The 14,244-nt window shown below is 27.3% G+C and overlaps 1 protein-coding gene across 1 annotated transcript in view; it reads left to right on the forward strand.

Annotated features, from left to right (window-relative positions):
* The first annotated feature begins 2,107 nt into the window (after window positions 1-2,107).
* The window catches only part of LOC107453784 (uncharacterized), a 70,322-nt gene continuing 58,185 nt past the window's right edge, over window positions 2,108-14,244 (forward strand). The window contains exon 1 of the mRNA XM_043047299.2: window positions 2,108-2,420. Coding sequence (XP_042903233.1) covers window positions 2,261-2,420 — 160 coding nt within the window. The 5' untranslated portion in view covers window positions 2,108-2,260. The remainder of the gene's footprint in view (window positions 2,421-14,244) is intronic.

Here is a 14,244-nt window from a genome sequence, read left to right on the forward strand (position 1 = left end):
GTTAATTAAATCTGCGTTATGTGGAGTGATGAGTCACGCTACATGTTGTGGCACTCTGATGGACAGGTGTGGAGCTGGCGAATGCTCGGAGAACGGTACCTACAGGAGTGCATTGTCACCACTGTGAAGTTCAGCGGTGGAGGAATTATGGTGTGGTCCTGTTTCTCATGGTTTGGCCTTGAACCCTTTGTGTTAGTGCGTGGAACCCAGAACGCAGAAGGGTATAGAGACATTCTTTCCAGACATTCTTCCCACACTGTGGCAACAGTTCGGTAATGGCCCGTTTGTGTTTCAACACAATAACGCTGCCATTCATAAAGCACATGCCATCACGGACTGCTTTGATGAAATGGGGGTGCAAGAACTTGACTGGCCATCCCAAAGTCCCAACATCAATCCAATTGAGCATCTCTTGGATGAGTTGGAGCGGCGGTTGAGGGCCAGACTACAACGCCCCAAAACCACCACTCAACTCTTCGCCATGTTACAGGAGGAATGACGGGCAATACCTGCCGCCGTGTACCAACACCTAGTGGATAGCCTTCCTAGAAGGGTTAAAGCTGTGATTCGGGCGCGTAGCGGCCCTACGCCCTACTGACTTGATACTAGCACCTCATGTACCCGAAATGAGAGGTGTCCGGTCATTAATGGCCAGATAGTGTATAATTCCCAGGGAAATTTTTTTTTGTTGACATAACAAGGTTTTCGAGATGTCGATGTTCGATATATAGACAATATACTGTATATACAAGCGCGCATCATCACTGGGGGCACGAAATTGGTTGCCTAAGACAATGTTAAACGCAAGAGATCATAGAGTGAACTGGCTCAAAACAAAAGGGGTCAAAAATCACATGGATCAGTTTTTTGTTTTTTATTTATTTATTTTTTATTTTTCATTTATTTATTTTTTATCAGCAAACAGTAAAGAAAAAAATTTTATTAGCGCGGAGTTATGATGTAAGCAGAAAAATGAAATAGGGCATTAAGCCAGCATAGACAAAATATAGTTCAATAAAATATTTATTTACTATAAGAAAATGGTCTTTAATTTTTATAAAATAGTTAAATAAAATGAACGAATTTACTTTCCGTACAACCTAATATGTTGAGGGCGTTCACTACAAAATGTCCATTTGTTTTTAATAAATAAGTTTGAAAAAAAAAAACTAAATCATCTCATTTAAATACTATGTTACACATTATAGGACAGCAGTTTTTTTCTTTTTTTTAATTATTTTTTCAATAGGATAATTTTTCTTCTTTTTTATATGCACTTTTTTTACATCTCTTGGTCGGACAGAATGAGAAAGAAGCACCCACATACTCCTAAAGTATACATACTAGTGAAAATGGTATTTAATTTTCATAAATAAATAAAATGAACGAATTTTCTTTCCGAATAATGGAGGAAAGTCACAACAAAACATCATTTTTTTAAAGAAATAAGTTTGAACAATAAATCATTTAAATATTATGCTACGCATTTATAGCTCAGCAGTTTTTTTTTTTTTTTCAAATATAATAATTTTCCTCTTTTCTTAAATGCAAATTTTTTTACACCTTTAGGACCGACAGAATGAGAAAGAACCGCCCACGTACTCCCAAAGTATACATACTAGAGAAAAGTTTAACTTATTTGCAGTTATTTAGGTCTAAGAAAAACAGTTATTCATCTTTGAAATTTTTTTAATTCACAAAACCAATTATTGTTAAATCTAAAACTTACTATCTCTAAAACAAGTATAAGAAATAATAAAACAATTTTATTCTTCAGCTAAAAATTCTACTTATTCGAAGGAATTTTTTTTTTTTAACGAAATATACGGCGTTTCTAAACTTAACTTAATAACTCATAAAAAAGCATAAAAAGGGTAAAAGAATTTTATTCGTCGACTTAAATTTATTTTCGCTCAAAAGTAGCTAATTTTTAATTGAATGTCAGGTGGTTGTCTTTCAAATTTCTTTACTGAATTACTTGAGTTTGTACTCCTCCGACTGACGCGTTCTAAAGAAAAAAAAAGAAAAAAATAGAAACCAAAACAAAGAAAAAAGAAAACTGACGTCATTTTGGTCTCGTTCAGAATGCATCCAAGTTGGCTGTCTTAAAACTCTCGAACGCCTCCGACAGTTCAACTGAAGAAGAATAACGCCAGGAAAAACTTCGCAGCTCCTGTATCAGGTAGCTAGCGCAAAGCATCCTGGGATTTAAGAACATTCATCTAAAAATTTTTGTGCATGTGAGTTTTTTCGGGTAGAAATGGCTCTGTGTCGGCTTTTTCTGGTGTTATTACTCTTTTTACCACTCATTTCATGCAAAAAGAAATCTTCATCTTTAGCATCGGACGTTATTGAAGAAGTGGATCGAAAAAAACTAGAAAAACTCATTAAAGAAGAACAGTTCCTAGCCGTATTTTTCTGTAAGTAGAAAATTAAGAATTCATTGCTCTAAGCATGTCTTTAATTAGAATAGGGTTCGAAAATAGTTACGCTTTCTAACATTTCGTTTGAAAATAACTTTCCTGGCATACCGCGATGTTTGAAGGATTGGTGAAACGGATAAATTTACAGCGCTTATGCAAAACGTGACCATATTTGTCAAGCATAAAAATTAAAATTTTCAAAATGTATTTTTTGTTTCCATGTTAGATTCCACTAAAAAATAGATTTAATTGTTTCCATTAAAAAAGTAAACAAATGTTCGAAATAAATGCAAACATCAATGCTAGATTAATAGAAAATTTAAATAAAAGTAAAATTGATCTAGAATTTTGATGAAAGATTACTAATTTTTTCCAAAATTTTTTTTGAATATTTTTTTTCAATGATTTCCAATAGCGATTTCATTTACATAATGAACATAACAGGACAAACAAGTTTTTCTGTATTTAGAAAAAAGTTAGCTTATTAAAAAGAAATTAAAATAATGTTTTTGAAAAAACGACATAAAAATCTTATTTTTATTAAAATGTTCTGAAAATATATATATATATATATATATTTCGCCTAATATGTGCTCTTCATATTTTTAGTCCAGTAATTGTGTATGTGTCAATGTTACTTAATTCTTTTTGATCTGTTAATGCTTCTATAATCTTTTTTTGGTGAATGGGGGAGAGTAGTCCTTAACCAAAAACGGTTTTTATTAAAATGTATTAAGGTTTTCTTTTTGAACAATTGTTTTCTACTTTTAGAGCCTTGAGTTATTTAGGAATATCTTAAATGTTATCGCTTTATTTCACAATAATGCTTACAGGAGGGATATTTTCAATATAACAGTAAGAATAAAAAGGTTTTTAGCAGATTTTGATGTAGAAAAAAAAAATTTCTTTGCAAGCTAAAATAAAGAACATTTAATTTTGTAATTTCTTAGTAATCTATTAACACTCGTTTTTAAAAAAATGACTCGAAAAACTGGGTAATGAGCGTTTGCAACTGAAACTATTTTACGCAAATTATTAATTTTTTCAATAATTTTAATTTCTTTTAAAATTTATCATTTTTTGATAGATATCAAAGACTATTTCAAATCCAAGAAAAGTTTAACAACGACAAAAAAGGGTTAATTTAATTATTTATTAATTAATTAAATTGAAATATTCCCATAATTTAATAATGCAGTTCTAAGAATATTTTCACACTAGAAATTCCATACATGATTAGGTTTTATAATTATTATTATTTTACATTCGTGTTGCGTCTCTAAATTTTTAAACATGCTTCTACTTTTTCTTTTAAATAAATCTAGAAAAATTCTAAAAATTTTTTTTTTTAATTTTAAATTTTTTATTCCATTTTATAACATTTAATATCAGCATACGAAATAATCAGCATACGAAATAATATATTAAAATGCATTTTTTTAAAAAAATTAATGAGTTATTTTATTTGTCACTTTATTGAAAATTTAAAGAAAAAAATTTTTTTTTTCAGCTTCTTACTTATATATTTAATATGAATTAATACAAAAATACATAAATCGATTTGGAACTTGGTAATTAACTCTCAAAAGTTATAAAATTAAACAAAATAATAAGATTCTGAGGTACATCAAACAAAGTTTTAATTTTCAATTATCAATATTTGAAGACGTCGAATCAAAGACGGAAAGTTTTCACATTCCCGTGTCGAACTAATATTTTTTTAAAAAAAAGTCTTCATTTGCGATCTCTGTTTTTTTGATAGAATTTTAATCTTCCTTATTTTCCTTGTATATTAAATCTTTCTAAAATCAGTTCTAGATAGCCGCATTTTAAGGAGCGTGAAACACGAAAAATTTTTAAAATGTTCCCAAAATTATTATGTTGTTTTGAGAAATAATGCTCTTAATTATTTTTTCAAAAAACAAAAAAAAAAATGCTTTAAACGTAATATCCAAAATTTTGAATATTTATTTCTCATTAATTATTTTTAATGTATTTTTAAGATTAAAAGGATATATCTCAACTAAAAACAATTACTCAAGAATTTTAGAGTATTTGTATTTTAAATAAGTAACTTTCATTAATTTTCAAAAATTGAAAAAAGAAATTGCTTTAGCTTTCCATGCATATAACTAATTCCATGCATATAATAAAGTACGTAATTTTAAGTCTAGACATTTTTTAAATTCTAAATGCAAAATATGTAGAACACTTATTTATGCATGGATATTTAATTCAATATAACTCCTAGTTTGATATTATTATAGATCAAAGTTTCAGTTAAATCAAAAACTAAAAGCAATAAATTTTTAAAGAATTTCAAGAAATTTATCTCAGTTGCCTTGCTAAGAAGTTATATTAAATGAAAAAAAAATCATTGAACAGTTGTTTATCTAATTATATTTTCATCATGAACGAAATGTGTTAATTTGTAATTATCACGTACTGTTAGGAATATTAGATACAAGGATTATATATAGCGAACTCCCTTGAGCTTTTTAGCCATAATGTGAGGAACTTAAAGAAGTTTATCATATTTTTGAAGCATTTGATTTGATTTTTATTATATTATAAATTTAAACAAAATTGAGTAAATATTTTTGAAAATAAAATACAGAATTGTAAAATCTATTATGTTATACATCAGAAATACATTAGCGATATTTTGTACGTTATTTAAACAAATTTTAAATTCATATATTAACGCATACAAATATAGTTTAATGCTATAAATTTATACACTAGTGTAGAAAATAACTTGAAAGTTTTTTAAAATTAATTTTAAATTTATATATTAATACGTGAAACTATAATTTAATATTATAATTTTATAAAATAACACATATAATCATAATTTGAACTTTTGACGTAAAATTTCTATTAAACATATTTTCATACTTTTTTTATTATTTTGAATTAATTTTTATTTAAAGTAAGTGAAATATTATATTTAATATACTTAATGATTCATGGTTATGAAATATAGAACATGCTCGAGCACCGTTGTCTTTCTATGTGTCAAAGGTAAAATCTTCCAAATGCGGCTCTCTTCCAGTCAATGATTTTTCATATTAGCACTTATTTGCCGTTATTTAGATCTAATAGCAACAGTTATCCATCATTAAAATTTCTTTAATTTACAAAATAAATTATTGATAAGTTTTTGAATATAAATAGAAAAAAAAATTGAAACTATTTTTTTCGATTTTATGTTTGTATACAAATTTAATCCCGATAATCTAAGACATTTTTTAAGGAAACTATTAGACTGTTTTTTATAGTTGAAAAGTACCAAATTATATTTTTAATTGTAATTCGATCGTCAAAAAAATATATAAAATTTACACATCAGCGTCAAAAGGTTAATGATATAAATTTATATATATCATTAACCAATTATAGTTTAATGTTATATATTTAAACACTAACATAGATTGGTAAAAATTTAATTTATTTTCTTTAAGCGTTTTATGAGGTAAGTTATGCCAGTTTGGCTTTGGCTACATACTGTGTGTCTGTCTGTGATCCCTTAGCAAATGAAACATTTTATATATTTAACAACATTTATATATTAACATTTATATATGAAAACATTTTATAGATTATGCAATTATAATTTAATGTTATATATTTATACAACAGCATAGATTGGTAAAAATTTGATTTAATTTCTTTAAGCGTTTTATGAGGTAAGTTATGCCAGTTTGGCTTTGATTAAATACTCTCTGTGTTTGTCTGAGATCCCTCAGTAAATGAAACATTTTATATATTTAACAACACTTATATATTAACATTTATATATAAAAACATTTTATAGATTATGCAATTATAATTTAATGTTATATATTTATACAACAACATAGATTGGTAAAAATTTAATTTATTTTCTTTAAGCGTTTTATGAGGTAAGTTATGCCAGTTTGGCTTTGATTAAATACTCTCTGTGTCTGTCTGTGATCCCTTAGCAAATGAAACATTTAGGGTTCTACTATGTCATCAGTAATCTAATAGCTTTTATTGTGTTAAAAGCAGTAAAAATGTTTCATCAGGTATTTCTTGATTAAGTGACAATTGTTATCTCTAATTTCTTTCTTTTTTTTCGAAAGGAAGAAAGAAATTCCTCTCTCAGATGATGCGATGGTAAAGAGAGCTTTTTGCTTGTGCTCCTATTATATCTAAAAATAGCGCGATCTCTGATGTGTGTTATCTTACGAGAACTATGATCACTCACGCTGTTGTGAAAGTTATAAAAAGAACAGCTAGAGAGCGAGAGAGTAAATCTTTGCCGTTTTCGAAAAAAGCAGAAAAAGTGCAATTTTTAAAGTTTACGTGCGTCGAAGATTACCTAACTTCAAGTATTGGCATTTCTTCCAGCGGTGTTAGTTCCAACTACGCACGCAAAACTACTCAATCAATTTTTGAGGCAAAATTTTCACTATAAATTCGAATATTAAAGGAAGTAAGAAGTTCTCGAAGGCAAAAATGTGTTTTTATTTATCACCATAAAATAGTTTTTTTTTCACTTGAAAAATAAATATTGTAAATAATATATTTCAATATTTTCAATATTTGCCTTAATGAAAATGGGCACACTATTGTTATTTAATAAAGGTCAAAATTTATTTTATGCATTTAGTTTCTTAATTTTTATGAATACTTTAAAATATAATGCTTATAAGCATTTTTACTATGAATTCGAATATTAAAGGAAGTAAGAAGTTCTCGAGAGGAAAAATGTGTTTTTATTAATCACCATAAAAAAGTTTTTTTTTTTCACTTGAAAAATAAATATTGTAAATAATATATTTCAATATTTTCAATATTTGCCTTTATGAAAATGGGCACACTATTGTTATTTAATAAAGGTCAAAACTCATTTTATATAATTGATTGCTTATTTTTTATGAATTCGTTAAAATGTAATGCTCATAAGCATTTGCACTATAAATTCAAATATTAAGGGAAATAAGAAGCACTCGAGTGGAAAAATGCGTTTTTATTAATCACTATAAGATAGTTTTTTTTTCACTAAAAAAATAAATATTGTAAATAATATATTTAAATATTTTCATTATTGCTTTTACGAAAATGTGCATACTATTGTTATTAAATAAAAGACAAAATTTATTATGTATTTATTAGTTGCTTACTTTTTATGAATACTTTAAAATATAAATGCTTATAAGCATTTCTTTTAAATAGTTATGCATAGTTTGATGCTCTTAAACTAAATTTTCGTACAAAAAATTACAGAGAATTCACAATAAGTTTTATTCATATATATTTGAAAAAATCAATCTAAGTACTTTATTTAATGATATATAAATATTATATAACTGAATTTCTGAAAATTTAGTACCTTTTATGCCAAGTTTATGTCTAAAACTATAAAAATATAATGAGAAAATTAGCTACAGCTAGATTAATAAAAGTATAAGAGGATTCAGAAGGATGCAATTTTATATGATTGCATGTACAGGAATATGTGCGGAATATTTTTAATTTCAGGTAATATCCATTTTCCTACATAAGTATTTCTCAAAAGAGCAGTTTGAGCTGAGTCCATATCTCTAAACGCGCATTTCGAGATATGCCCATTTCTCTAAATACGTATTTTGAGCTACTTACATTTCTTTAAACGCACAATTAAAACTATGTTCAAAGCATTATGTCTACCGACGATTTTCTAATTGTACAATTAGAAAAAGCTGACGAGAAACTGTCTCGACCATTTTTTATTCATTTGTCTCAATCCTTCAAAACAAGGTTTTTTTTAATATCCACCAGAACAAAGATAATTAAATTATAACATCATTAATTTATTAAGTTGCTGAATGATATTGAATAATATTTAATTTAGCAAAACACAACGTCAAACTAATTTCCTTAACGCCTTATTTGTATTTGTACATTGTTATTAAATAAATTTTTCAAAAAAATGAAAAAAGAAAAGATATTCAAAAAAAAGAAATTTTTTTTTCTTCATTTAGTTATTTATGGTTACAAATGCTATACTTTGAAAATCATTTCATGTAAAATTTGTACTAAACAGTATTTGTGACTAATATTTTTTAAAGAAATTAAAAGTATTTAAAATAATTGAAACGGAATTGAAACTTTTCATTATATTTAACCCCTTCCTTCTCGCTCCCGTGAAAATGACCGGGTGAGATTTCGCCCGCTATTTCTCGCTCACGTGATATTGACGGGCTGGAGTGTTCAGTAGTAACGCGCCAATANTTTTGCTTGTGCTCCTATTATATCTAAAAATAGCGCGATCTCTGATGTGTGTTATCTTACGAGAACTATGATCACTCACGCTGTTGTGAAAGTTATAAAAAGAACAGCTAGAGAGCGAGAGAGTAAATCTTTGCCGTTTTCGAAAAAAGCAGAAAAAGTGCAATTTTTAAAGTTTACGTGCGTCGAAGATTACCTAACTTCAAGTATTGGCATTTCTTCCAGCGGTGTTAGTTCCAACTACGCACGCAAAACTACTCAATCAATTTTTGAGGCAAAATTTTCACTATAAATTCGAATATTAAAGGAAGTAAGAAGTTCTCGAAGGCAAAAATGTGTTTTTATTTATCACCATAAAATAGTTTTTTTTTTTTCACTTGAAAAATAAATATTGTAAATAATATATTTCAATATTTTCAATGTTTGCTTTTATGATAATGGGAAAACTATTGTTTTTCAATAAAAAACAATATTTCATGTATTTAGTTTCTTAATTTTTATGAATACTTTAAAATATGCTTATAAGCATTATTGTTATGAATTCGAATATTAAAGGAAGTAAGAAGTTCTCGAGTGGAAAAATGTGTTTTTATTAATCACCATAAGAAAGTTTTTTTTTTCACTTGAAAAATAAATATTGTAAATAATATATTTCAATATTTTTAATATTTGCCTTTATGAAAATGGGCACACTATTGTTATTTAATAAAGGTTAAAAATTCATTTTATATATATGATTGCTTATTTCTTATGAATTCGTTAAAATATAATGCTCATTAGCATTTGCTCTATAAATTCAAATATTAAGGGAAGTAAGAAGTTCTCGAGTGGAAAAATGTGTTTTCATTAATCACCATAAAAAAGTTTTTTTTCACTTGAAAAATATATATTGTAAATCATATATTTTACTTTTTTCAATATTTGCTTTTATGAAAATGGGCGTACTATTGTTATTTAATAAAAGCCAACTTTTTTTTTTTTGCAGTTAGCTGCATATTTTCTATGAATACTTTAAAATACAATGCTTCTAAGCATTTTTTTAAGAAATAGTTATGCATCGGTTAGTGAGCTTAAAAGAAATTTTCATAGAAAAGTTGCAGAGAATTCACATTAAGTTTTATTAATATATATTTGAAATAATCAAGCTAAGTACTTTGTTTAATGATAAATAAATATTATATAACTGAATTTCTGAAAATTTAGTACCTTTCACACAAAGTCTATGTGTAAAAATATAAAAAAATAATGAAAAAGTCAGTTACAGCTAGATTAACAAAAGTGTATAAGGATTCAGAAGGGTAGAAGGATGCAATTTTTATGATTGCATGTACAAGAATATGCACGGGACATTTCTAATTTCAGGCTTTATCAATTTTCTTAAGTAAGCATTTTTCAAAAGCGTATTTTGAGCTGAATCCATATCTCTAAACGCGCATTTCGAGATATGCCCATTTCTCTAAACACGTATTTTGAGCTACTTACATTTCTTTAAACGCACAATTTAAACTATGCTCAAAGCATTATGTCTACCGACGATTTTCTAATTGTACAATTAGAAAAAGTTGACGAGAAACTGTCTCGATCATTTTTTATTCATTTGTCTCAATCATTCAAAACAAGGTTTTTTTTTTAATATCCACCAGAACAAAGATAATCAAATTATAACATCATTAATTTATTAAGTTGATGAATGATATTGAATAATATTTAATTTAGCAAAACATAACGTCAAACTAATTTCCTTAACGCCTTATTTGTATTTGTACATTGTCGGCAAAAAAAAAAAAGTTTTTTTTCATTTAGTTATTTATGGTTACAAATGCTATACTTTGAAAATCATTTCATGTAAAATTTGTACTAAACAGTATTTGTGACTAATATTTTTTAAAGAAACTAAAAGTATTTAAAATAATTGAAACGGAATTGAAAATTTTCATTATATTTAACCCCTTTCTTCTCGCTCCCGTGAAAATGACCGGGTGAGATTTCGCCCGCTATTTCTCGCTCCCGTGATATTGACGGGCTGGAGTGTTCAGTAGTAACGCGCCAATAAGAATAAAACTAATTCATTTCTTTTGCCCGGAAAAAATTTTAATTCTCATTTTACACACCTGATGATAGTACTAGGATATTTTTAAGGTAATTGTGGATAGTTAGTTCATTTTAAACTAGATGTCAGCACTAATCAAATACGTAATACAAATACAAAATCCAAAAAATAGGCACTTTAATGACCGTTTTCTTGAAAATTAACCGATCGTTAAGGGATTAATTTATATTTAAGATAGTAGCATAAATTTTCAATGTTCGTTTTATATATCTTGGCATATTGGGCAATTTGCTCACCAAGAATCAAATCTACGTTAAAATGGTCATTATTAAGGTCCATTCCCCCGCCGAAGCTTTAGATTATAAATATCTCTACACATAATTGTTTTGATGAATTTCTTTTCTTTTTTGGGTGTGCCAAAACTGTATTTCATGTGATAATTAACCGCTTTAAATCTGTATCATAACTTAATTGGCACTGTCAGGACTGTCAAACGAGTTTTTTCTTTCTTAATTTGTAGTTCTGTTGAATTTGTCAAGATTTACTTATATAATTTCACTGACATCATATATTTATAAAATGGTAGCTGCATTAATTAAAACGTATATAATGATTGTTTATCAATTTTATAATTTTTAAACAAATAAAATAATTGAAACGGAATTGAAACTTTTTATTATATTTAATTAATATTTTAAATAGTAGCATGAATTGTCAATGTTCGTCTTATATATCTTGGTATATTAGGCAATTTGCTCAAGAAAAATGAAGTGCCTGGAATCAAATCAAAGTTAAAATGGTCATTATTAAGGTCCATTCCCCCGCTGAAGTTTTAGATTATAAATATCTCTTTACATAACTGTTTTGATGAATTTCTTTTCTTTTTTGGGGTGTGCCAAAACTTTATTTCATCTGATAATTAACCGCTTTAAATCCGTATCATAACTTAATTGGCACTGTTAAGACTGTCAAAAGAGTTTTTCTTTCTTAATTTGTAGTTCTGCTGAATTTGTCAAGATTTGCTTATGTAATTTCACTGACATCGTATATTTATAAAATGATAGCTGCGTTAATTAAAACGTACATAATGATTGTTTATTAATTTTATAATTTTTAAACAAATAAAATAAATTAACATGTAATTCAATTATTTGAAAAAAGTTTTATCTTTGTATTACGAACCATTGTGTTATTTATTACTTTTTGTTTAGAGGGATTTTTTTTTCGCTATTTCTTGAGTATTCGAAGTTGTGCTTTCTGGGTAACTTTAACTTCTAATCTATTTCTTTAAATCCTTCTCATATGGAATTTAATTGAGAAGCCTGATTTACAAAGATTACCTGATTTACCCTTTCTTCCTTTTATGGATAAGCATAAGACTTGCACATTAAATATCAACATTCTGTTACTGTTTTATCTTCAAAATATCTTTGGATTGAGGATCATTTCCTTTTTATTTTATTTTCTCTTTTTTGTCCAAGAAATTATTTTGCAAAACTTTTGAACGAAATGGATTTTGAAGTAAATTTAACTTCTCGTCATAGAGTTCAGGAAAGCATACCATTGAAAGCTTTAGAATTTGAACACAGCTCAAAATGCGTATTCACATTTTTTATACAGGTCAAAATGTGTATTTATGAAAATGGACTCAGCGCTTTTAAGTAAATGGACACAGACCGAAACGCGCCTATTCAATGTAAACCCAAAAGGAACAACTGAACAGAGCCAGGAATTTCTTGCTTATTTTTCGTTACTTATTTAAACACTGAGCATAATTATTACAGTGCAAAATCTTTGACTTTAATATATGTAGCCAAAATCGGGATGGCTAGGCTAGGTGTTTTTTAGTTGTGACTTTTGAAGCGATGCATTTGTATTAAAACTCTGAACGATTAAGCGGACTTTAAAAAATATGAATTCCAACAACATAAATTTTCTCCCAGTATTTAAATTTATTGGAGCCCTTGCGACCTTGTAAAAACAGCTGTTGACTTTTAAAGCCTTAGAATACTTAAATAAATGTACAAAGTGATTTATTCAAAGGAAATTTATTGGGATTCATTAGTTTAGTCTTCATTAAAAAAATATTCATAAAAGAAGTTTGAGAAACGGAATCAAGTGTTTAATCATTTTCTGAAACAAGCATGATGAGATCTATCCATTTTTGAGAACACGCAGTTTGAGCTGCGTTCGTTTTCGTAACACGCATTATGAGCTATATCCGTTTTCGTAACACTCATTATGAGCTGTGTACATTCTCATGTACGCGCATTTTAAGTTGTGTCCATTCTTGAAAGCGTATTTTGAGCTATGTCCATTTTCATGTAAGCGCATTTTGAATTGTGTTCATTTTAGCATACACTCATTTTGAGCTGTGTCCAGAATAATAAGCTCAACGACGTTACTTTAAATTCATTTTCTGAAAATAAAAAGGTATCTGTATTGGAAGTTAGAGTGTGGAAATTGTACTGTAAGTGCGATTAGACTTACTTTGTTTTCCCCTTAAAACTGCGAAATTTTCCTGATAGGTATCTCCCCTGGTTGTGAACCACTGTTACAATTTTTAAAATAAATCAACAAACAAATAAAAGGGAATAAAATGCATCTGCATTTTATGATATCATAAAATTGTTATTCCTTAAGTTGTATATTTAGACAAAAGATGATAAATTTAAAGCAACATTTACATTACAATGAAATGTATTATTTTGTTCAGCAATATTTCAGTTTTGTCATTTATATTGCACTGCTTTTTTAAAAATGTATTCTATATCTTCGAAACGGAATTCGTTCCAATATCAAAACGCACATCTTCAATTGTGGAAGAGAGTCGTTTATCACATAATAAACTTCCTGTCTGCATTTTCAGTTATTGTCAAGGTCATTTCAGAATCCTTTCTCTTTTGTGGGAGTCATCGTCAAAGTTAATTTATCAATTTAACCCCAAATCATAAATAAAACAGCACGTGTTTTTAGTTTAGATATTTTTTCCTTTAAAAAATGCATAAATATTTTGATAATGAAGATAAGTTTTAAAAAAAATTGTCATGAAGAAATTAAATATCAACCTATTGTTCCTAGATGTTTACTTGTACTATGGATGGAAACAATGGGCATTCTGAGTGTTTTTTTTTTCATTTAAGAAGTTTCTAGATATTTAACAAATATATATTTAATGTTAAAATGTTCCTTAGATATAAAACTCGTAAGAATTAAATTATTATAAAATGTAGCTAATTGTTTCATGGTAAGAAAACTACTCAATGTTTATAACGTTTATTATTGAACAGAAAATATGTATATGCAAACTATGACAGTGTAGCACATAAAAAGTGACGTAAAGTTGTGATCTCTCTCTCTCTCTCTCTATCTCTATCTATCTATCTATCTATCTATATCTATATATATATATATATATATATAATTTTTTCTTATAAATATGAATAGAAGTACGGAGATTCTTACAAATTGGCTGGGTTTTTATTTGTCTTGCGTTTTTTGCTATAACTTTGAAACTATTCAAAACTTGTTACC

The sequence above is a fragment of the Parasteatoda tepidariorum genome, chromosome 1, assembly GCF_043381705.1.
Source record: "Parasteatoda tepidariorum isolate YZ-2023 chromosome 1, CAS_Ptep_4.0, whole genome shotgun sequence".
Taxonomy (NCBI): domain Eukaryota; kingdom Metazoa; phylum Arthropoda; class Arachnida; order Araneae; family Theridiidae; genus Parasteatoda; species Parasteatoda tepidariorum.